Source organism: Uranotaenia lowii, chromosome 2 (genome assembly GCF_029784155.1).
Source record: "Uranotaenia lowii strain MFRU-FL chromosome 2, ASM2978415v1, whole genome shotgun sequence".
In the NCBI taxonomy this organism is placed as follows: domain Eukaryota; kingdom Metazoa; phylum Arthropoda; class Insecta; order Diptera; family Culicidae; genus Uranotaenia; species Uranotaenia lowii.
This window is the reverse complement of record NC_073692.1, coordinates 430447716-430471669: the sequence shown is the minus strand read 5'-3', so window position 1 is coordinate 430471669 and position 23954 is coordinate 430447716. Positions and strand designations below refer to the sequence as shown.

The 23954-nt window shown below is 37.4% G+C and overlaps 3 protein-coding genes across 3 annotated transcripts; 2 read left to right on the top strand and 1 right to left on the bottom strand.

Moving 5' to 3' along the window:
- The first annotated feature begins 365 nt into the window (after nt 1-365).
- Nucleotides 366-1968, top strand: LOC129746021 (GTP-binding protein 128up). Its single transcript, XM_055739438.1, has 4 exons — nt 366-564; nt 632-1467; nt 1565-1687; nt 1747-1968. Exons 1-4 carry the CDS (start codon nt 523-525, stop codon nt 1847-1849), a joined length of 1104 nt encoding a protein of 367 aa, XP_055595413.1. The 5' UTR covers nt 366-522; the 3' UTR covers nt 1850-1968.
- Nucleotides 1969-6320: 4352 nt separating this feature from the next.
- On the bottom strand, nt 6321-9181 carry LOC129747769 (X-box-binding protein 1-like). Its single transcript, XM_055742118.1, has 2 exons — nt 8671-9181; nt 6321-7944 (listed from the first exon to the last, which is right to left on the bottom strand). Exons 1-2 carry the CDS (start codon nt 8883-8885, stop codon nt 7248-7250), a joined length of 912 nt encoding a protein of 303 aa, XP_055598093.1. The 5' UTR covers nt 8886-9181; the 3' UTR covers nt 6321-7247.
- A 587-nt stretch (nt 9182-9768) lies between these two features.
- LOC129747165 (GTPase Era, mitochondrial-like) lies at nt 9769-11227 on the top strand. The gene is made up of 2 exons (XM_055741208.1): nt 9769-10126; nt 10332-11227. Exons 1-2 carry the CDS (start codon nt 9878-9880, stop codon nt 11193-11195), a joined length of 1113 nt encoding a protein of 370 aa, XP_055597183.1. The 5' UTR covers nt 9769-9877; the 3' UTR covers nt 11196-11227.
- The last annotated feature ends 12727 nt before the right edge of the window (nt 11228-23954 follow it).

Here is a 23954-nt window from a genome sequence, read left to right as displayed (position 1 = left end):
GCCGCTGATAGTGTTCGTGGTATTATGCAGGTTGTTTCAAAAACACTTTTCAGTTTTGGGACAATCAACCTCAAAAACGATCATGTGTGTCGACCGGCTCTCCTTCTTTGTACCGAGAGTTTTTGAGGTTAATTATCCCGTCTCATCTGTACACGCTCAGCAAGTGTGCGTAAGAAATGTCAAAAACAACGCTATACGCTCAAATAGTTGTTTTTTTTTGTTTTTTTGTTTTTCTGGGATTTTAACTAAATTAAATTATCATCAACTAACTGCAGACGAAAAGATTATTTTGAAAAGGCTTTTTAAGCCGAAAAATTTCGGAATAATTGGCATCATTTATAGGCGGCCACAAAAAACATGTTGACGTATTTGCTAATTTTTTTACCATGTTCAGTCGGCTGCCCGACACATTGTCGAATTTGAAGTTATTTCCTCGGTTTTAGGTCATTTTTAACTGTAAAAATCGCCCCGGAACATCGGTGAACCTGTTTGGGACGATCAGCTTAAACCGATTCTGCAACCATGAGTACAATTCTGGAAAAAATCGCCCAAATCGAGGCCGAGGTAAGTGATTTTTGGAGTTGTTCGATTTTGAGAGGTTATGGTTCATGTATTTGTTATGGTTCCATAGATGGCCCGTACTCAACGAAACAAGGCCACGGCCGGCCATTTGGGTCTGCTAAAGGCTCGATTAGCTAAACTGCGCCGGGAACTGATCACCCCAAAAGGCGGCGGCGGTGCATCTGAGCAGGGTTTCGAAGTGTCCAAAACCGGAGACGCTCGAGTCGGTTTTGTCGGGTTTCCTTCGGTGGGGAAATCAACTTTACTGTCTAATTTAGCGGGTGTTTACTCTGAAGTGGCGGCCTACGAGTTCACCACGCTTACAACGGTTCCCGGATGTATTAAATATAAGGGCGCAAAGATTCAGTTGCTGGATTTGCCCGGAATTATCGAGGGTGCTAAAGATGGTAAAGGTCGTGGTCGGCAAGTTATTGCGGTGGCCCGAACTTGCAACCTAATTTTTATGGTGCTTGATGTGTTGAAACCGCTGACCCATAAAAAACTACTAGAACATGAATTGGAAGGTTTCGGGCTGCGGTTGAATAAACAACCGCCGAACATAAGTTTCCGCAAGAAAGACAAGGGCGGCGTGAATTTGAATGCAACCGTTTCCCAATCGGAACTGGATTTGGACACGGTAAAGTCCATTTTGTCCGAGTACAAGATCCATAATGCGGACATCACGCTCAAGTATGACGCCACGACCGACGATCTGATCGACGTGATCGAAGGCAACCGGATCTATATTCCGTGCATCTATCTACTGAACAAGATCGATCAGATCAGTATCGAAGAGCTGGATGTGATATACAAGATTCCCCACTGCGTACCGATTTCCGCCCACCATCACTGGAACTTTGACGATTTGCTGGAAATGATGTGGAGCTATTTGAAGCTGGTGCGCATGTGAGTATGCATTCAAGACAAACGTCACAATTTTTATTTGATCTTTAAATTGTACGAACATTTTAAACATTCATTTTGAATCAACCTTTCAATTTAGCTACACTAAACCTAAGGGTCAATTACCGGACTATAGTTCACCAATTGTGTTGCACCACGAGCACACGTCGATCGAAAGCTTTTGTAATAAGCTCCATCGTACGATTGCCAAGGAATTCAAATAGTAAGTCAAGGTGACAATATAATATACCATAAATTTCTAATTTCGTTTTAAATTTCCAGTGCTCTCGTTTGGGGTTCCTCGGTGAAGCATCAGCCGCAAAAGGTTGGAATCGATCACGTCCTCAACGACGAGGATGTTGTCCAGATTGTCAAGAAGGTCTAGAACGTTCGGAGTGTTAGAAAGCTGGATCAATCGACAGTGTTGTGTAAGTTTATTAAAATTTATTGATACGAAAAACCAATAATGTAAAATGCACATTTACTCAAAAGCAGCTTTCAATTTTTTTTTGTGAAAAAATGTTGGTTGGTTTTTTGGTAATTGCTGAACAGACAGAAAAGAAAGCCGACTAATTGCTGCTCGTAGATGTTGAAGCTGGTTTATTAAGTCTGGCACTAAGGTATCGTTTTCTGAATTCAGCGTTGTATAGACTTTTTCTGATCGGAACCACTCGCAGATTAGGAGTTGTAGAACGAACTTTAGAAGGAGTTACTGTAGGTAGGAATCGCATTCGATGGGGTTCGCTCTGGTGAAATTCCCGCTCCGCTTTGGTGGGTTTTCGTTTAAGGTATTTGCCAGTCTTGTGTTGTTCTTCCTTTACTGTTGTGCTAGGGATGGAAGTTGTTAGATAGTCGGTCGTTGCTTCTACTTCATTTGTACTAGTTTTAGTCACAACTTCTGGGCTTTCTGTAATATCATCGATTAATTCCGTTGTTGTGATCTCGTCCGTCTTTACAGTTGTTGCCTCCGCAAAATCAAGCGCAGTGGTGGATTCATCAGACTGTGTGGTCGTTTCCAAAATTTCTGGCACAACAGTTACGATTTGAACGATTTCTCTCGCCGGTGGTGCAGTTGTAGCTTTTTCCGCCATAACGACCATTACTTTCTCGGGTGGATTTCCCACAAAAACTGTTTCATATTTTTCCCCGGCACGCCACTTTTGTGGTTCCAGATTCGATTCATCGAAATAGAAGTCCTCACTACCCAACGTAGGATAGTAAGGTCCACAACAGTGGATCTTCATGTGGTCAACGCACTGGAAATACTGGTTAAGATAGTTCTGTTCGTTCAAACTTATACCCTGGCTGTAACACGTATTGATCGGAACACAAGGACATCGTTTCAGGAGCGCGTTTGATTCTAGAGAATTGACGGCCGCTCCAACTACACTAACCCACAAAACGTACAATAAACCGTACATCGCTATTCAATGAGTCGAATCGTTTGAACTTTGTTAGTTTAAAAGCTAGTCCAAACGATGTGACACGCTTTATATTAATTTTTGAGTGGATCAGGAGTGCAATCTTCCTGACGACCTTCAGCCAACCCGCGGGCTTTTTCAAACGCCTTCAACGACACATAAGTCCGGTTTTGTCAACCAAAGTATTTCCAACAAATGAAGTGCTGACTCGATCAGAACTGGAATTCTTTCGGTCCATCATATTTAGCCATGTCTTGTCTAATGGGCATGCTGGCTCATCATTGTCTTTCGGCAGGTTGGTTTTTTGCCCGAAGCGTTTGTGAATTCTCGCTTCCAATCAAACTCGATACGATTTTACCTATATCGTCAATTCAGCACCAAACTAGACCACTATTTGCTATGCTTCCAGATGGTAGGTAGCTCATGGTTATGATCATTTGATCAAAGTCTGTTTAAAAATATGCATAAATAAAATATTGTTAAAATGCACGTAACTGTCGAGCTATTATTGTATTACGTGGAAGGAAGTATTCTCAATTCTCACCGTTTGGCTGTTTAATCCACTGGTTAAAGCTGATAGACTTTTGAAAATTAAAGTCTAAAAAGACGACAATAGTTACAAAATTTCCAATTTTTTTAAGATTACAAAATTTACAAAACAATGATGACAAAAATCAAATGAAAAATAAATTTAAAAAATTGAGACAAATTGATTTAATTGACAAAAATGTCAAAACTTACCAAAATTTTAAAATTGTCAAAAATGCAAAAAATATCAAAATTGACAATGACAAGATAATGAATTTACAAATTAAAAAAAAATAATTAAAAAAAATGGCACAAATTACAAATAGGTTAAAAAAACAAAAATAATAAATAACCGACATTGCAAAAAAAGGATATAAATCAAGAAAATAAAAAACGACAAAAATAATCAAAATTACTAAAATAAAAAAAAAGATTAAAATTACAAAAATGATAAAAATTACTACAGATAATTACTAAACTTATAAAAATGACAAATAAAAATTACAAAAATTACTTAACGTTGCAAAAATAATATAAATTACAAAAATGGTAAAAATTAAGAGAAAGTGCAAAATCGACAATAATGATGGAATCACAAAAATTTCAAAAATAACAAAAAAGAACAAGAATTACAAAATAAAAACAAAAAAAGAAAAATAAAAGCATGACAAAATTGCAAAAATGAAATGACAAAAATGACAAAAACGACAAAAATGACAAAAATTATCAAAGTGACCAAATTAACAAAAACGACCAAACATACCAAATGTCTGAAATGACGAAAAAGTTAAAATTGGCAAAAAGCGAAAATGAGAAAATTGCTTGAATTGAAAAACTGGCAAAAATTTTAAACGGGCATGAATGGCAAAAACAAAAAGAAGAAAAATGTTCTAATTAAAAAATGAAGACAAAATCAATAAAAAAAAAACAATATTTAGGTACGACCACGTACAACATTGACAAAAGTGACAAAAATAACAGAAAAAGAGAAAAATGTCAAAATTGCAAAAACTACACTGTCGCCCTAAAATTATCCAAATCCTAAAAAGTTGATTTTATGCAATAATTTTTTTTCCGCTGAACACCAGTTTAAGATGTTTTACGCAATCATTTGGCATCCTCCAATAATATGTTCTTTTGTTCCCAAAATCTTTTTTCTGTGACTTTCGACGGTCAAAAAATGATTGGCGTGATTGAGTGCTCATTTATATCACTTTGATATAAATGGGTATACCTTGACGTATAGCAACATTAAATATAGAATAGTGAGAGTATCACAGTTCAGTGTTGCTATAGGCATCAACGGATCACTTCCGACCATAAGTGAAACGGAACCCCTAGATGTCGGTCCCACGGCTTTTAACTAAAGCTCAATCACATGGTCAATCTGGTCCGATCAGAAATGATTGTTTGACCTTTTATTGTCATTTTAATGTTCTTTTCTATTTTTCTTAATGTTCTTTTCTATTTTTCAGATCATTCGGAGGTGGAGTTTTTTTTTTTCTCTCTCTCAGATATATTCAAATAGTTGGAAAGTTAGAAAGGAGTAGGTTAACATATTCAAATACCATATTCCTCCCCAATGCTCCAGTGGATGTGTATTTGCGGTTTATGAATTACGATGGCTTATTCTTAAATCTAGCTTTTTTCAATCACTGGGGGCTAATTGGATGGAAATGATATTTTGTGGTTTAAGGTTTGTGAAACGGATCTGTCACCTGAGTTGTTTTGATAGTATTATAGTTTAAAGCAAACAGTCTTGGCAATTTTTAAATCTCATTCAAAAGTAGGCATTCAACTATGTGAGGCAGGTAGTGTAGGGCAATGCTCAAACGGTAAGATAGGCTCTTATATCCATAATTTGTTGAATTCGCATGATTGTGATGATGTTGTGATAGGAATAAGGTAGCTTACTTCTACTATTAATTTGAGCTAGAATTTTTATTAGTTTGAAATAGGCTTGCTTCAAAAAGCAAACAGGCTCTCACATCCATATTTTGGTAAAATAGTATGGTTCTATGATATGACAGAAACAATGTAGCTTACTTCTACTATTAATTTGATCTCGGTTTATTATGAGTTTAAGCTAGGCTTCTTCTTAGATATTGATAGATGATATGAACTAAAACTCTTTTTTTTCTCTTTTTTTTCTCTTTTCTTTTTTTTTCTGTTTTCTTTTCATGTATCGTGGCATGTACTACCGAGAAATCATTTGGTCCAATGATGACGTTGAGCGAACCTTCAAGCCATCCCCTAACATCATGGGACCCAGACGTTGGCTTTCGCATGACATGGTTGCCAGCCCAAGGATCTAACCATAAATCAACTGCTGAAGATGGTGTCCTATAACTTGGTGAGATCCTTCCTTTTTATTTTTAATATTTTCAATGCGCTTATAAACCGTAGTATGTAGATGCTTGGGGAGTATGTAGAGGCCAGTCTCGAACCCACCCTTGTCCTTCCTCCAACTGGTATCGGGAGGGGTTGGTTTATTATCTTGAACTGCATTTTATCCATATTCCATGGATATAATGAAGTGCTTGATGGTTTAACCAACGTCTCAAGATCGCTTACTATTCTACGCTGCCTTCTCTAAACTTTAAATTTTCTTCTCCAAACTATTCTAATTTTCATTTCCAGCGTCAGCTCCCCGAGCTATTTAAACGCTATGAAAAAAAAAAAAAAAAAAAAAGACTTTCGACGGTCAAAAAATCAATCTTTCAACGCATCGAGGCACTCGAGGAAATGATGGTCGAGCTAAAATTTAAGACAGCTTCTGGTTTACTGGACTGATTCTTGGCCAAGATTGTGCATTCAAAAACTTGTCATCAAATGAAAACTGCTTATAGGGAGTGTTCCGTTTCGAGATAGCTTGCTAGTTTCCCAGAAATAAAAACCAAACTACAGTTTTTGGTTGATATCAAAATGTATTTGTGACTGACTCCAAGTCAAATTCTTGCGCGTGCCACATTTGCAGTTTTGACAAAAGTAGATAGGTGAAAAATTGCAAAGTCTGTAACAATGATCATCATTACTTATTTTAAAATTCTTTTCCTGTGATGCGTTCATGTTTTGAACAATTATTATTTTGTGCACAAAATAAGCTAATAGCATCTACTGTTACGTGGTTCTATCAATTAGAGACTTAACGCAAAACACTTAAGAGAGAAAACAGTTCATCTGTCACTAAGCGCTAGATAAATAAACTATTTTTTACAGAAACAGCCTAACTCGAACTTAACTATTTTCTTATATTCCTACAATTAGAAACGACTTTGTACATCACTGCAGTATTTACAAGGGCAAACATAAACTAATTACAAATCTGTTACTAAACTGGTTGGTTTTAGTTTAAAATTGGAAAAAGGTCTAGATTCCAGAGTTCGTCTAGCGAAGTCATGTTGTAATCGATGGATCCGGTTGGCGATCCGAGCGATTCGTAACCGGCATCGGACATGAATGAGCTCGGCGTGAGGGGACTTTTAAATACGTCCTGTTGGGATGCTTGGGGAGCTTGTTCGTCCAGCGAATAGTTGGAACAACTGCTCGGGATTGGGGAGAGCAGCTCCTGGGGAGGTTCCATTTTGATTTTGAATTCTAGATTTTCGGCGTCGTCGTCGGGTTGGCTCTCACAGATGATTTCCTCTTCCAGTGGGAGTTGTTCTTCGTCTTGTTCGTCCTTCAATACGATGGTGATGCAGTTGCTTTCGTCATCGTAGGTTCCAAAAAGAGTGTGTTTCGAGTCTGGCTGTTGCTGTTGTTGTTGGCTCTCGGGGATAAGCGATAGTCGTTCTACGTGGAAGGGTGACTTGGAGTAGTTGTGGGTGGTCAGAATTAGGCTGCTTCCTTGACCATCATCGCTTTCTTGGCTGGGTTCCAGCTGTTCTGCTGGGGTCCCCACCATTGGTCCAGACAGCCGGCTGCAGGTGCCTGCATCTTGGGCATCTGGCTGGCCGCCGACTCGATCAGAGTCTTCCAGCTCGCTGGTGACGTTGGCCAGGAGACTTTCGGCGAGCTCTTCGAGCTTGGACACGTCGAACTCTTCGAGCATGTCCTGTAGAGCAGGCAAAGAGCAATTATCTTCCAAAGAGCTGCTACCTTTTCGTCGTCGCTCTTGTTCTGACCGGCCCGGCCCAGTGTCGTCTGAGTTTCCATTGAATAAGATCCCTGCTGCAGAGGGAAAAAAGCGGATGCTGCTGATCCTAGTAGGGTGGAAACTGAGCCAACACTATGCAGGGCATCTGTGTCAGGTTCCGATTTGATTGGAACGGTAGCAGGTTGTTGAGATTGTTGCTGCGGCTGCTGTTGTTGGTTTAGTTGCTCGTCGAGTCTTCGCTTCAGCTCGTCGAAACGGTTCTCCAGATCGAAATACTTCTCGTAGATGGCGTTCTTCTCGGACTGTAGCGTGTCACATTTACATTGCAGTTCGGCGATTTGATCCGACTGTTCCTGGATGGTTTTTTCCATGTCTTCCATTTTCGCCTTTTTGCGATCCCGAGATGTTTGTGCCGCTACGCGGTTTTTTAGTTTTCTGCAAAGTAGGATAAAAATTCAAGTTAATTGCAAATGTTTAAAAATTTATTCGCTTAAATTTACGGGAATTGAAATGTTAATAAATAATTATTTTTAATTTAAAATTGACTAAAACCCATCGCTTTTATAAACTTATGAAAAAAATTTGTCATTTTACACAAGAATAAGACTTATTAATATGAGTATTGTACTATAGTAATTTCGCTACAACTCTACTGCAGACCAATTGCACCCCCATTCCCATTGAATATTTCATCAGCATTTTTATTCTACAACTGTTAAGACCGTTAAGACGCAATAAGTAACTTTGCTCCATAAGAAGGTAGCATAACGAAAAATGTCTACGATGTGTTTCTATGGAATTTTTAATAAAAAATAATTGAATGTTATACCGGAATTTCTGAATATCAACATTCTAAATTGGTAATTAAAGCAATAAAATTAAACTGTTTTTTTTTTATCAAAATTCCAATTATTCATTAGATTAAAGAACCTTATTTCTAAACCTTTTCCTTGTCAATGGGATTTCCATAGAAAGTTCGATTTTTTTTAAACCGATAATTGATACTTCTACCCTATCATATCGCCTCATACAGGCTGTTAAGTGACACGTCACCACCTTCATTGATTCTGGAAAATTCTACTGCTGTGTTGCCTCCAAGGTTATCGCTATGGGAATTCCCGGACCCAAAACAAATCGTTGCCTTATCAGGGGGCTACTTACTTCCGTTGAATTTTCTCCTCCCATGTTAGATGATCCAGGCGACGTTTTTTGCCCCGGACCAGGAACTCCTCCATCGACGAAACGGATTCCTCCCCATCCGAGAAGCCCGCCGCGATAGGCTTCAGCTCCTTTTTCACCATCGTTGTGCCGATGACCGGGGCCAGATTGATGGGGATGTATTTGGTCGGAACCGTTATCACAAGTGGAGCGCTCATTTTTCGTTGATTAATTATTGATTTTTATACTTCAACACAAAGGTATCACACTTTTACTTCCCCTAATAATTCACGTCAAGGTTGATTCATTTCGTCTCCAGATAATCGTTATTAGATGATTTCCATCTATATTAATTTTACTACTGTTCACCGGGTTTGTTCCGTCCTCTTGGAGTGACTGTTTGGAAATGTTGATCCTGGTTCATGGCACCTCAGAATTTTCAGTCGCGAGACGTAGCTAGACGGATGATGAAACCTCTGGGAAAGTTTGCGATCGAATGAAAAACTGCCCAGTCCACCCCACTTTTGCTTTCGGGCCGATGTGGTTATCTCTGATTGGTCGATACGGGAAGTGCTGCCAGATGGATTGCTAAATCGCGATTTATTCGCGAATAAAAAAATATATTAACTGGCACAATATTTCATTTGGACATGTAATTGTAATTGTAATTGTGCTTTTTTGATTTAACGTCAGCCCATATGATTTTATATCGGTGCAGTTTGAAAATCATGTTTGAAAAGAACTGTTAAAGTTTAACAGTTACTGTGTAATATGGATACATGGCACTTTAAACTAGTCCACGACTTACATGAGGGACAAGGGGCCTTACTGCCTTGAATTTTAAGTCATCAATTCCATTAAAATATCAGCCATCAAGTGTTGAAAATTTTACGCTTCAATATCAAAACAAGTTTTATTCTATAAGAAAACTTTTACACTACTGTTTGTGAGTTTGAAATAAATAAGGAATAAATAAAATGCATGCAAATCTGAAAATAAAATTAATTACGAAAAATTTAGAAAAAAAAGGTTTTTAATTTTTAGTGTAAACATAATTTTCACAGCCTCAGCATAAAATTGACAGCATGTGAATCTCGCGGGCACGCGGGTGACATAACAAAGAAAAACAAAAACATTGCTCAGGATTTTATTCTTCTCGGTCCGGAATGGATCGCCGGTTTCCCTTATAATTTGAATAGTTCAACAAGGTATGGACATAATGTATGTGATAGGTTTGTTCCGGAGCAGCCGTGCGATCGGCTCCCTGAAGGCGAGTCGATACTTCAGTGTCAAAGCATCGGAACAGGTCACCTCGAAGAGAGAAGATCGATTGGTCTCTGCCGGAAAGGATTCGAGCCACACAACACCAGCTTCAAAGGAGCGTTTGATAAAGGTTGCCATAATCGGTGTACCGAATGCGGGAAAAAGCACATTGATAAACCATTTGATCAATCATAGGGTAAGCATTATTTTTTGGTAATAAAAATATTTGGTAATAATTTTAAATTTAGCGTAATAATATTTTCCGATAACTGTAGACTATTTTAATTGTAATTGTAATTGTAATTTGTAATTTATTAACTTAAACGTAGCCTATCAGTTACAATGAACTATTAATTCAGGTTAAGGAAAACGTTTGGTTGATTATTTGAAATCCATTGTAGGTCTGTCCCACATCGATGAAGGTGCACACAACTCGAGATACTGCAAAGGCCGTTCACAATCGTTCCAACTCACAGATGATCTTATTCGACACCCCAGGGCTGGTAGGTGATCGTGAAATAAAGAAGCACCAGCTGGGATCAGGCTTCTTATCCGCTTGTCGGCATGCAATCCAGAATTCAAATCTAATCGGTGTGGTTCACGATGTTTCCAACAGTTGGACTCGGAACACCCTGAATCCAATCTTGCTGAATGTGCTCAAAGAACACACCAATATTCCTAGCTTTCTGATACTGAACAAAATAGATACGCTGAAATCCAAAAGAGCACTGTTGGACATTGTCCGCAACATAACGAACAATGAGCTGGAAAATATAAAAAACTACCACATAAAGAAAAGGAAAAGTACGCCTACTTCCAAGAAAGAACCAGAATCTGAGGGATGGTCAAATTTCTCTCAAATCTTCATGGTGTCGGCCATCACGGGCGATGGCTTGAAAGAGGTGATGGATTTCATCTACTCGCATGCCAAACTCGGCTCCTGGGAGCATCTGGCATCAGAAACCACTGACCAGTCACCCGAACAGCTCATCATTGCAAGTGTTCGAGCGCGACTGTTGGATTATCTTCCTCAAGAAATACCCTACAATTTGCAAACTGAGCTGGAGTTTTACGAAAACATTAAGGGAAAGATTTTTGCAAGCGCCGTGGTGACTTGTCCCAGTCAACGCATTGAGCGGTTGGTGTGTGGCGAGGGCAATGGCAAACTGAGGCAGATTACCGAAAGAGTTACGTCCGATTTGATAGAGACGTTTGCCGTGTCGGTTTCGCTGACCATTTCGACCCGAGTGAAGAGTAAAGAATAAAAAGTTGGCTGTAAATTTGATAGTTCTGTATTTAAACATTATATTCGAACTGCCCCTTTGTAAATAAAAAAATCTAAAGCTAATTTAAAGGGTTTGACTCCTACCGTTCACCAGAATTCTTCTACCAGGGCCCTTAATTTAAAGTAAATAAAACATACACTGATGACATAAGTATTCTAGACTTTTAGTGTTCTGTTGAAGTATTCGTTGTTTTAACATATTCTCTCTTCTTTATAGAAGAAGAGTAGGGGAGATGAGGGCATAACGAGCACCCGAGGCATAATGAGAACTACGCTTTTCTACGAAAGTGCGTATTTTCTTAAATAAATTTTCATGAGGATTTGTTTCGTTCTTCCTATAGTATTAATTTTTCACAAAAAAAGGAATCTCCTTATCATCTTTACAGAGATATTTAAAAAAACTAGCTTGGTTCTCAAGTTTCGAAAATATTATAATTTTTGAGCACCACGAAATAAGCTCTTATGATCTTAAAATAACCTTGATCTATAATGTACGCACTGCAACATGATGTACACATTGTTTCTCTATTTTTACCATCATAAAATTTTTGATTTTTCACTTTTATCAATTTTAAAACACGTTTTTACTTAAATTTGTTGACTAGGGGCATATAGAGCACCATATTATCGAGGCATAATGAGCATTTTCTGCCGTAGAATCTAGCAGCGAATTAAAATTGATTTATAGCGCCACACCTTGACTAGTTTTCATCCGACAATTTAGCCTATTGGTAAGGTGTCGGAGAGGTAATCAAATGACTAGAGTTAGATTTCTGTTCGAGGTGATTTTTTTCCATTCACAATTCATGATCGATTTTTTTATTGTTACATTATACGGCTAGTAGCATCATCCTCCGAACAAAGCACTTAATGTATGAGCGTGCGTGAATTGTTTGTATTCTACAAACAGACCTAGATTATTTTGTTATTGCTTTGTTTGATGAATCTACGACTCACCTGACTTCATCGAATTGAATTCGCTGCTAGATTCCCCGGCAAAAACGCACATCTTGCTCTGATTAATGGTGCTCATACTGCCTCAGGGGGTGTTCTCATTATGCCTCCACAGTGGCTGGTTTTCAGCTTTTAGCAAAATTTTTTAAAATGCATTTTTTAACGTTTTCATCTAGTTTTTCGCGTTTCAGCCCGTTAGGGAATAGGCTTTTCAAGTGTCTGAACACGAAACAATAATGTAACCTCCATATTATAGCTATTTTCTATGGTTAAATAACAGTTTTCCTTAAGGTGGCCATTATGCCCCCATCTCCCCTACAGGAAATTTTATGCCCTTAGACAGAGAACATTTCCCGGAATCTTATCACATAAAATGCAAATATCACAAACTATTTAGAGTTACTGCAGATTGAAATAAATGAGAGGAATAAGCTAGCTACTTTTGTTCATCAGCGTAGGTATCTTTTAAAATATTTTGCTCAGAAATGCATTAGCGTTTACAAACCAAATATGAGTAGATATAAAAAACACCAATAAATATACAAGATGTTATTCCTTAACCAATCTTTTCTCATTTTTCAATCTTGTCATTTTATAATTTTTTAATTTTTTTGAACTTAGCCTATCCCTTTTTTTTCTATTTTAGCCTATTTTGTAATTTTTATCGTTTTTATTAATAATGTTACTTTGTTCTTTTTGAAAACAAAAATGCTAAAAGGTTAATAGAAAGTTAAAAATGTAAGAAAGGCACGAAGCCTCAAACTCTCCCTTTTTTAATATTTTAACATCGTTTTGTTCCTTCAAAGGCTTCGTGCTGCAAGACATTAGTATAAGGACGTAGGCATCCTGACGAACAATCGTGAAGGTGATCAAAAGGTGGTAGCGGTACTTCGATGAACACCTGAACGGCGCACATGCAGGACACCATCGCCGGCGTAGCAAACGACACGTAGAGGAGCCACTCCCAACAAGGAAGCCATTCGCCTGCTGAACATCAACAAGTCGACTGGCAAGAGTGGCATCGCAGCTCATCATAATTGGCCCGGACAAGTTGGCCGATTGCCTACACCGGTTGATGGTCCGGATCTGGGACATAGAACAGCTACCAGAGGAATGGAGAAAAAAGGGGTAATCTGCCACATCAGCAAGAAGAGTGACAAATTGGACTGTGGAGCAATTACTGTCTCCAATGCCGCCTACAAAGTGCTGTCTCGAATCCTACTCTGCCGCCTAACGCCACAAGCAAACAGATTCGTGGGAAGTCATCAGGCCGACTTCATGGACTTCACGGTCTACGACGGACAAGATCTTCACACTACGGCAAATCTCCCATAAATGACATAAATACCAAGTCCCTACGTACCATACTTCAAAGCCGCATACGACACGATCGACCGTGACGAGCTATGGGAAATCATTGACGAGAACGTCTTTTCAGGGAAGCTGACCAGACTGATGGATGGCGACGATGGATGGAACGCAGTGCTGTGTGCGGATTTCGGGTGAAATGTCGAGTTCATTCGAGTCCTGCAGGGGACTTCGACAAGACATTGGTCTTTCCTGCATGATGTTCAACGTGTAGGGATGAATCATCCAACAGGATGACAATCCCAGAAAAAAAAAGGTTTAAAGTGGCGCTAGAAGGTGTTGTTCGACGAGTGTAGGCGAAATACGGGGCACGATTTTCAACAGATCCAGTCAACTTATCTGGGTTTTCGAAGATATTTCTATAGTCGACAGATCATCTCCGGCGGTGGAGAAAATCTACCGCAAACTAAAACGCCAAGCATAAAGGATTGGGTTGATGATTAATACGTCCAAGACGAAGTATATGCTGGCCTGTGGATCCAAGACCGACTGAGCCTACTTGTCCAATAATAACAAGGTTACGATTGACGACGACGAGCTGGAGATAGTCGAATACTTTGTCTATCTCGACTAACCGGTGACCGCAGATAATGACACCAGCCGTGGAATACGGCGGCGAATGATCAGCTGAAGTCGGACACTCGGTTGTGCCTGCGTACACTCGGAGTATTCGAGCGACGAGTGTTAAGAACCATCTTTGGCGGCGTGCAGAAGAACAGAGTTTGGAGGCGATGGATGTACCACGAGCTCGCGCGACTCTACGGTGACTCCAGTATGCAGAAAGGGGTGAAGGCTGGCCGGATACGCTGGAATGCCGGACGCCTGTCCTGCAAAACAGTTGTTCGCTACGAATCCGGTAGGAACGAGACGAGCAGGGGCGCAACGAGCGAGGTGGTTAGACCAAGTGTTGTCTGATCTGGCGAATGTGGGGTCCCGAGAAATTGGAAAACGGTTGATATGTACCGAGTGAATTTTAGGAATTATGTTCATCAAGTTATGTTGCTATTCACCTCATCGATAGCTTCGATGAGACGAATCTCAACACTCCTTCTCAGCACACGCATTCCGCAGCCTAACTGCCTCCGGCGGCCTCTCCTGAAAATTGGGCTACTCCTCTTCACGAACGCACCGGAACACGCTCTTGCCCCTGTTGCAACTCGATGCCCTTCCATGGCACCAGTTCGACGACCTCCACCGGGATCTGGCACGACGATCGTCCAGTGGCTTTCGGTTCGACGACCTCCTAATGGCTCTGGCCCTTCGGTCTTACATGGCTTTGGTCTCGGCGCTCTTCCTTCGGCTCGAAGCTGCTATTCCTCCTCGACTCCTCTCCTGAGGCCTGACGCTTCTAGTGGTACAGCTCGACGACCTTCACTTGGCTATCCAGTCCGACGACCTTTGACGGCACCGGCTTGAAGTTCTTCCGTGGTACCCTGCTCGTAACGTAATGTCCGACGACCTCCTGTGGTTCCTGGCTTGTCGAACTCCACCTGGCTTTCCGGTTCGACGACCTTGCAGTTGGCTCCTAGTCCGACAACCTTCCTTGGCTCCGGCTTGTTGTGGTTCCACCGGCTTCCTGGCTGGATAACTGTCCACTCTTGATTCCGATTCCTCCTCCTTTCCACCAGTGCTAGGCACATGACCTGTTGAAGAAGCACTTGGGCAGTGGAAAGAAGAGATCTTGTTTTGCTTGGAGGTAGAACTTGGAATAATTTATTTCTAATAATAAGCAATGGCTAATTCATCTTATCGATTGCTTCGCTGAGACGAATCTCAACACATATGTTCATCAAAATGTGTACTTAGTTATGAAATTATGTTTGTACCATGTGTACCTTGTGTTGAATGCCTCAAAATATAACTTATAGCAGTAAGTAGAGGGAAATTAAAAATTCCTTTCCTAATTATTTATAAAAATCTTGTTTGAAATTCTCGTTAGGATTATCTAGCTCACACTAAGTTTTACTTCAATTGAAATCGAGGTCATCGAATAATTGATTTATGAAAAGGTTTCCGAGAAATTTGGAGATATAAAAGGTAATAAGAAAAAAATGGCAAAAATTTTTAAACATTTTTATTTATTTTGTTAATCGTTATTATTTTTATAGATTTCAAAATTCTAACAGATTTTGGGAATCTAACTGAGTGAACAATGTTAGATAGAAATTTGCGTACAGTAATGAAATTAATAACAATTCAAAAAAATATCCTTCAACTTTGATGAGCCATAATTATCATAAGACTCAAAAATAAAAACTTTGATTTGGGATAAAAATTATTATAAGTGCAGTAAACTTGTGAGTTGAATTTCAATCAATTTGCTGCCCAACCAACAGATACGAAGTGATTTAGGTTCAATCACCGTTAATCATTGAACTCATAAAACACTACGCCATTTTCATTACCATCATGAAAATCAACAGAAAGTTGCCCAAGATATTTACTCCTTTAAATGCCATTAATTTTTACTTCATCCAATCCATCCAAGTAGGCAGCCGGCCAAAAGTGGTTTCGGTTCGGGGCACTCATGAATATTGACGCATGAAAATGATACTCCTCTTTTCTCATTTGTGCCGAAACGAAATAGCTACAGTCATGATTCGTTGATTGGAAAACACCGCTTCCGGGTGGGATTATCTTGGTTGATGAACGGCATGCTGTAAATTTTGCTTGATGAGCTTCAGGATCTCGCAAATTTCAATTCCAATCAGCGATCCACGAGAGTAAAACCGAAGGAATAAAAACAGGGAAGGTATAAATCGAAGACTCGAGTGGCGATGAGAAGTAACAATTAACACAATATCCATCCCATCCATACTCGCTGACGGTGGAACTAACGTTTTTTTTTTTCTTTTTGTTGGCTCCTTCCGACATCACAAAATCCAAAGTCCTTTTTCCGCCGTTTTGCCAACCGTTTGTCAGCACATTTTCTCCAGATGCGTATACAGACACTATCGGAGCCTGTAAGAATTGGTTTTCTCATCGTTGTTTTGTGTTTGGTTTGGTTTGGTATCCTTTGCTTGCTAGGTACTTGCTAGGCTACAAAGTCAACCGATTGCGATTAGTGGAAAGATAGGGATCTAATTCTTCCTGCCATCACTCGGGCAGGATTCGAAACAAAACGAAGAGTAAAATGGGGGTGGAATGGAGGCTGAAAGGCAGAACGTAGTAGGCCTTGCTGCCGCTGCTGCTGCTTTTCCCTTGTCTTGTCCGACTGATACGGGTGCCTGCTTTGATATGCTTGATGGCTTACAGCTGGAGACGACGACGCGGTGATGTGCAAACTGTTTTATGAATTTCTAGAGATGAAAAAGTATTTTTGAATTGAATCTTGTTGTAGAAATGTTGTCACTAGAATCTTCAATTTTCATTCTGTTCCAGTTTTTGAGTCAAATATTCCTCTGCATTCTAAGCATTTTAAATATCCGAATTCCTCTTTAAAGTCATTTTGGATTTATTTGGAATAAAGTTTCAATCAGACTACTGGAAGTTTGAAGACTTGTAACCGTCTTCATAAATTTTTTATCGTATTTTGATAACATTACCTACTACGATTCGAAAACTACACATTTTATCCAGGTCGGTTGAAATTAATAAAAAAAAACTTTCCGCTAAGTCCTCTACTCTCTGGAGCCACCACAAAATGTAGAACCGGAACGAAATCCGTACGTCAAATGTCTTGGTTATTTAGCACCACCTTTAGTTTTCCGGTATAAAGGTCACTAGGTTTATCCATCCAATTTGCTACGCCCACAACACTCAACATTCAAATATCGAACCTCCAAACATCCAAATTTCAACGTCTGTCTTAAAATTTTACTTGTAGGTTTATCGCGCCGCAATGCCATTAACGCATTATTATCAATGTAGTTAGTAGGGCCAGCACTTAAATATCGAGATACCAATAGAAGCTTAGTATTCTGAGTTCCGGTCTCTTTCCGCATTTTGTGGTGGCTCCAGAGAGGAGCGACCGTCCAAAATTCCACTGAAATTAAATTTTTTGTTCTAATATTAACTTTTTATTCTACTAATGGAACTTTTCTTAAATTTCATAGATGCTAGCTTTATTCTTCAAAAATCAGCTTGCGAAATTTTGTCATCATTGGTTGCGTTACTTCTGAGATACTGCAGTTTGTATGGTAACTTAAAATTTGTTGATTTATCTTTTGTTGATAGTTTACACAAAAAATATCAACAGAGTTGAAAGTTGTGTAGGTTCAAAATGGATGTAAAAGTATACATTAGGGGGGCATTGGATGTATGTAAATTATTTCACCATCAAATTTCAAAAACCGATTGTTCTGGTACGAACAGGTTAAATTGAACCACCATATTGAACCGATAGGGGCTCAGTTGTGCATCGCCATGCTGCTAGCTTTAACGGCAGTTATGCGCGCCAAAAACATCAGGCATCATCGGCTACGAAGACGATTAATAATGGGTTGAGCCAAAAATGCCTTGGTTCGACCTCTTTTGCAATTATCGTAGTAAGACATCCCAAGTAACACCGATAGTTTTATTGGACTCCTCAAGCCCTTATAAAACCAAAACTTTATCTAGTAGCCTGCTATAAAACTTTAAATGTTACTTGGGATCTGAAGTAGGTATTAGACATAAAAATTTTCAATATTTTTCCCTCGTTCATATCAGGAACATTCAGGTTAGACTTGTCAACGAAAAGTTTTTAGCTGGAAATCCATGTGCCCGCTAGAAAGTTAGTTTCGCTGTCTGCAAAATTTCAACTCAATCGGACGTTATTTAGGGGTGCCTTAACGAGTTGAAAGTTACAATTTTTATTAATATAAAAAATCACCCAAAGAGGGACCAAAGAAAATCAGGAAACTGCAGTTTTAATTTTAATACCAATTGGCTTAGAAATGTCTTAAACGTCTTAAATTTCGCAACCCCAATTTTCTTATTCTCCTTCCAACATCTTATTTCAGGCTCGCTGTTATTGCAACAACTTTGGTAAGTATGATTCGGGTAAGTACCTCTATATTTATTTTCTCTATTTCAATTAATTATTCTTTACTTACTATTTTCAAAAGCGTGACCTAATCTTTCATTTATTTACATCATTCTCTTTGACACCACCTAAAGGACAAAAAAGATTATAAATTATTAAAAAAAAGTATTAAAATGTCAAATTTCATTGTCAAACTCAAATAAAATCTTTGTTTTGTCATAGTATTTTTTTTCTTAATTTTTGCCCTTTTGTTAAATTTTTTTTGTCATTTTATTTGTAATTTATGACCACAACCATGATTTCCATGATAATACTGTCAGAGAACATGTGTACCTGTATCCCCTTTTCAAACAGGCTAAAGTGCATTCTAGAATTGCTTGAATTTCAGCTTGGAATACTGTTGGCCAGCTTCCCATAGGAATTGAGATCCTGAGTCTAGGTCCGAAAACCCCTGCCCCAGTTCTTTTATCCATTTTTGAAGAATAGGATCGATCTGGGAGGAACCGCAGCACTATGGGGCAGTTCCATACGATGAGGCGGCAAAAGGTATGATTAGGTGTTTTGGACTATTTTGTTATTTTTGAAAATTTTGTATGAAAATTACTATTTTAAATAGCTTAAAATAAATTCTAACATAAATTTTGTATAAATAACTTTTAAAGTATGATGCTTGGTGTTATTTTTGGCCCTTCTTTTTATTTCTTTTGAAAACCCGGTTTTGTATTAATTAATCATTAAATGATAAATAACATCAAGACATTTCATGAAAATCAAGAGAAAAATGTGTGAAATGATTGATCAATCATGAGAAAATTTTTTTTAACAAACCAACATCAACTTTGTTGAATTTATACTCATTTATGGGTAAAAATTACCCATTTGCATGATATTTTCAGCTTTATTTGACTATAACTCAAAAAACGGTGCTTTAAGGTGTCTGGAATCTCTTTCATTGTATTCTTAGAACTTTAAACTAGATCTTTAAAGGAAAAAGAGTATGAGGAAATGCGGGGATTTTTTTCGGCAAGGCTTTGAAGGTTTTGACTTTTGAAAAAAATAATTATTTACTCATTTTTATCATAGATCAATTTAGCGTGTAAATATTTTGAATGGTTCAAATGATAGCTTTTAATATAAGCTTTCATATAGTGTACTCTAAATTTAAGAAAAAAATGTTTTCCATAGAAATATATGTGATTTAAATTTTTTCTTCATCATATAAATTTTTCAATTTTTCAAAGTCTGATGTCTGTGGTGCGTTCAGTATCCAAGATAATGAGCTGAAAAACTGAGAATCTCTTTGTGAAATATTATTAGTAAAAATTAAAAAAACCGATCCGATAAAGTTAAGTTTTTGACTTTTTTCCGCCTCAAAACCCCATAGTGCATCGTCCCAGACAACCATTTGGTGGATATTTCGAATTTGCAACACAAATATACGTGTAAACATATCGTATATAATGCAGCAAAATCAGTATATACGTATTATTTTGGAGTTCATATAGGTACATTAGCACATAATTTCTTGATTTGGATTGTATTGTCGTAACAAAATCATGCAATGTATTCAAATACGATAAAGAATATGCATGAGCCGCACATTGTAGGTGCAGATCTACGAAAATGAGTTTAAATTACATTGTATACGATATAATCTGTAAAATAAAAAACGTCATCTGGTTGTCTGGGGTATATCGGTCGCACAGATTTTTTGCTAATTGTCGTACACAAAGGTCGAGTTCATATGTACGTAAATACGAGTCTCTCTTCTTGTCGTAATAAAATCATGCAATGCATCTTAATACGATAAAGAATATGCATGGGCCGCACATTGTAGGTGCAGATATACGAAAATGAGTTTAAATAACATTCTATACGATATTATCTGTAAAATAAAATACGACTTCTGGTTGTCTGGGCTGCCTTGGCGGGGGTTTCGTCGTCCAACACCACGCAATCAAACTTTGTCAACAATGTCGAGATCTTTATTTTGCCGTAAAGTTTTGCTTTTCAGTACGAAGTAGTCACTACCTTCGTATAAGTCGAAAGTCCGGATCCTTTTTAAGCTTCATGTACGGTTTTAGACGATATTCCCAATTTATTGGTGACATCTTGAATGGAGAGATTGGAGTTTCGCTTGAAAGTGCTAGCCACTCTTCTGTTCGTCTCCCGGATTTCAAGTTCCCCCAGATCCCGGCTTCCTAGTTGTCGAAATACGTTCGGGGAACGTAACTTTTATTCCTTTGGTGATGGTTGATTTCGCCTCATTCAATGATTTTACTATTTCTGCGTGCGTGTAGTTTGGATTTTCACGACGCATGTACAAGATTCTGACTCTCCTCTTGCTTGGACACCTTTTTGAAAACTAAAGACCTAAAGCATAGATCATCTGGACGCATTAAAACGGGTCTATCTTGGAGCTATGTAAACAAAATAAAAAGGTGTTGCACTCAAAATATCGGTTTTTTTATTGCACTTTAAAGGAAAAATAATTTTAAAAAATATTCCGATGTGGCTCTGATGAAATTTCGAACTTTTTGTCGAATACCACTCATCATAGTTTGGACATCCTGTTCGCTGACCTCAGCAGGCGCGGTCCTATGGGGGGGGTGATCGGGGTGATCACCCCCCCAAGCGACAAAAAACCGTTACAAAATACTCGCAAACGTTGGAATTTCTATAAAAACTTCGAACTTTTCCTAGTGGGTGTTCTTTCGAATTTTCAAAATTTTCCACTCCGTGGGGGTGATTGTTAAAATAAAAGAATTTAATAATTTCTTAAATTCTTAAAATTGGGTCCGCCAAACTAAAACAGCTGTAACTTGCAATTCCCTAGACCGATTTTCACCAAATTACTTTTGTTGAGGTACTTACAGTGTTTAATTTAATTTGCTGACCATATATGCTTCTTTTATACATTTTTTATACATTCATATCCATTCAATTTTCTAAGAACATCAAAAATTCTACTTCTAAAATTTGAGGTGATAAACAAAATCTGATTAAAAATTGAGTTCAACAATAAACCTCCAAAAACAAGGTTGGGAACAAGGTAATCGCTCAAGACATTTTTCTAATTTTTGACCAACACGGCTGGAGTTCCAAATTCACACCAATTATATCGCCGATACTGCAGCTCATCAACACAATCATGATTAAAATTTTGAGCAGGAATTATTATTAAGCTAATTTAAGTTGCAAATCCACGCTGAATCTGCGCTCCAATCTGAAAATTCCGTTATTTCAATTGCAATTGATTAGGACTTTTCTTTGGAAAACAGTTTAAGCTTTAAGAAATGAACCCTTTATTATTTTTTTTATTTTAAATTGTACAATAAGTTTGAAATTATTGAGTACATAATAATATACATATTGAGTGTACGAAGCAAAAATACGATTTTTCACTTTTTTACTGAATCATTCGTTTCAAATTTGTAACAATTTCTTTTGATTCAGTTCCAATAAATTTTAAAATCCATGAGAGCTTGAAATTTAAGAGAAAACAAATAAAAATAAAGTACATACCGAAAGCTGCATACCTAAGAATTTAATTTTAATGATTTTGGTTTAGAATTAAATTTATATTTAGAAATTGAAAAATCGAAACATGAGTTTATATTAATTCGTTTTTTCGATTTAAGATTTAGCAACATATTTTTTAAAAAAATAAAATATTCAGTTCTAAATTCATAGCAATTGTTAACACTTTCTCAAATAAATGTTTGGATTTTCAGAGGTATTGTTGCTAAACGAGAATCACTAAAATATCGGTGAGAGTTTTGCGGTGATATATAGATTAGACTAGTTCACTTTTCGGCTTTTTTCGCTGATCACAACGCCACTTTCAGGGTTTGATCCTCATTCATTTTCAAGAACAATTTTCTTAGATGTGTTCTAGCAAGCTGTTGTTAATATATAATGATAATTTTATAGTGCTCGGTGATTGGTATGACAAGCATTCGTATGACCCTGTTTTAGATAATTGACTAAATCAAACCGAAAAAAATTAAAAATTCATATACTACCAACTTTTACAGAAAATTTACTTACAAGTTAAGAGCTTAAAATCAGTAGTAAATAGAAAAAAAAAATTCGATATAAACTTTTCATAAAAAGATAGCCTTATTTATAACCTTTAATTTGATGTATAACACTTAATTATCGCAACAGTATAAGCAAAGACATTCAAACATTCACATCACATTCTTTGAATCATAATGTTGTCTCCATTCAAGTTTTGGCATCATGCAACCTGCAAAACGTGGCATCAAGAGGACTTGCTTACAACTTGATCAAAGCGCGCGCTTTTTTTAACTCCTGGCCCCGTCATGGGGTACTTGATTGAATAAAATATCCTTTCTTGTGCACAAGTTGGTGTGGAGCAAACTTGAATGAAAAATATTTTATCAAATCAAATTTGTTGCATAGATATTTGAATAACTTTGCTAGCACTCTTGCGATCATTAAGTGTTATACATCAAATTAAAGGTTATAAATAAGGCTATCTTTTTATGAAAAGTTTATATCGAAAATATTTTTTTTTTCTATTTACTACTGATTTTAAGCTCTCAACTTGTAAGTAAATTTTTTGTAAAAGTTGGTAGTTTATGAATTTTTAAATTTTTTCGGTTTGATTTAGTCAATTATCTAAAACAGGTCCATACGAATGCTTGTCATATCAATCACCGAGCACTATAAAATTATCATTTTATATTAACAACAGCTTGCTAGAACACATCTACGGAAATTTTCCAGAAAAATTGACTTTTTTCAATAAAACTCCTAGCGCACGCTGGAAACTTACTCAAATGAGCTCAAATTCGGCCAGAGTACTTGAAAATGAATGAGGATCAAACCCTGTAAGTGGCGTTGTGATCAGCGAAAAAAGCCGAAAAGTGAACTAGTCTAATATAGATACTCAAGAAAAATATTTTAGATAAATTGAGATTTTTTTTCATATTTTCTTCTATAAAAATGTGTGTATTTTTTCATTTGTAAAATTACATTTATATCGGAAGGTTCTTTAAAGAGTTCTTAAAATGATAATTTTTTAAACTGCTGAATATACAAATGACGAAAATGATCTTTTTTTTTATCAACAGTTGTTCGCAGTGAATGTTAGAGATTAGCAGATTGTTTTTTAAAGGGATGCATAAGTTGTTTAAAGGATATCAAAATATGTTTGTAGAGAAAGTTTTTGAAATTTCTCTAATTTCAAATTTAATACAAAACTCAAATTTAGTTCAATGAAATTTGAAGGGAAGAGGAGAAGTAGTGTGCATCATGGTCATGTGATAATGTTTTTTTTAAAGAAGTGTATCTTATCAAGTTCATCCAACTTTGATGATTAATCATTTAGATAAAAAAAATGTTTGAATCATTACAAGTTTTATGCTGATATGAAATTTTTTTTCAAACACGCATTTTCAGGCACAAGGCCACAGAATCAAC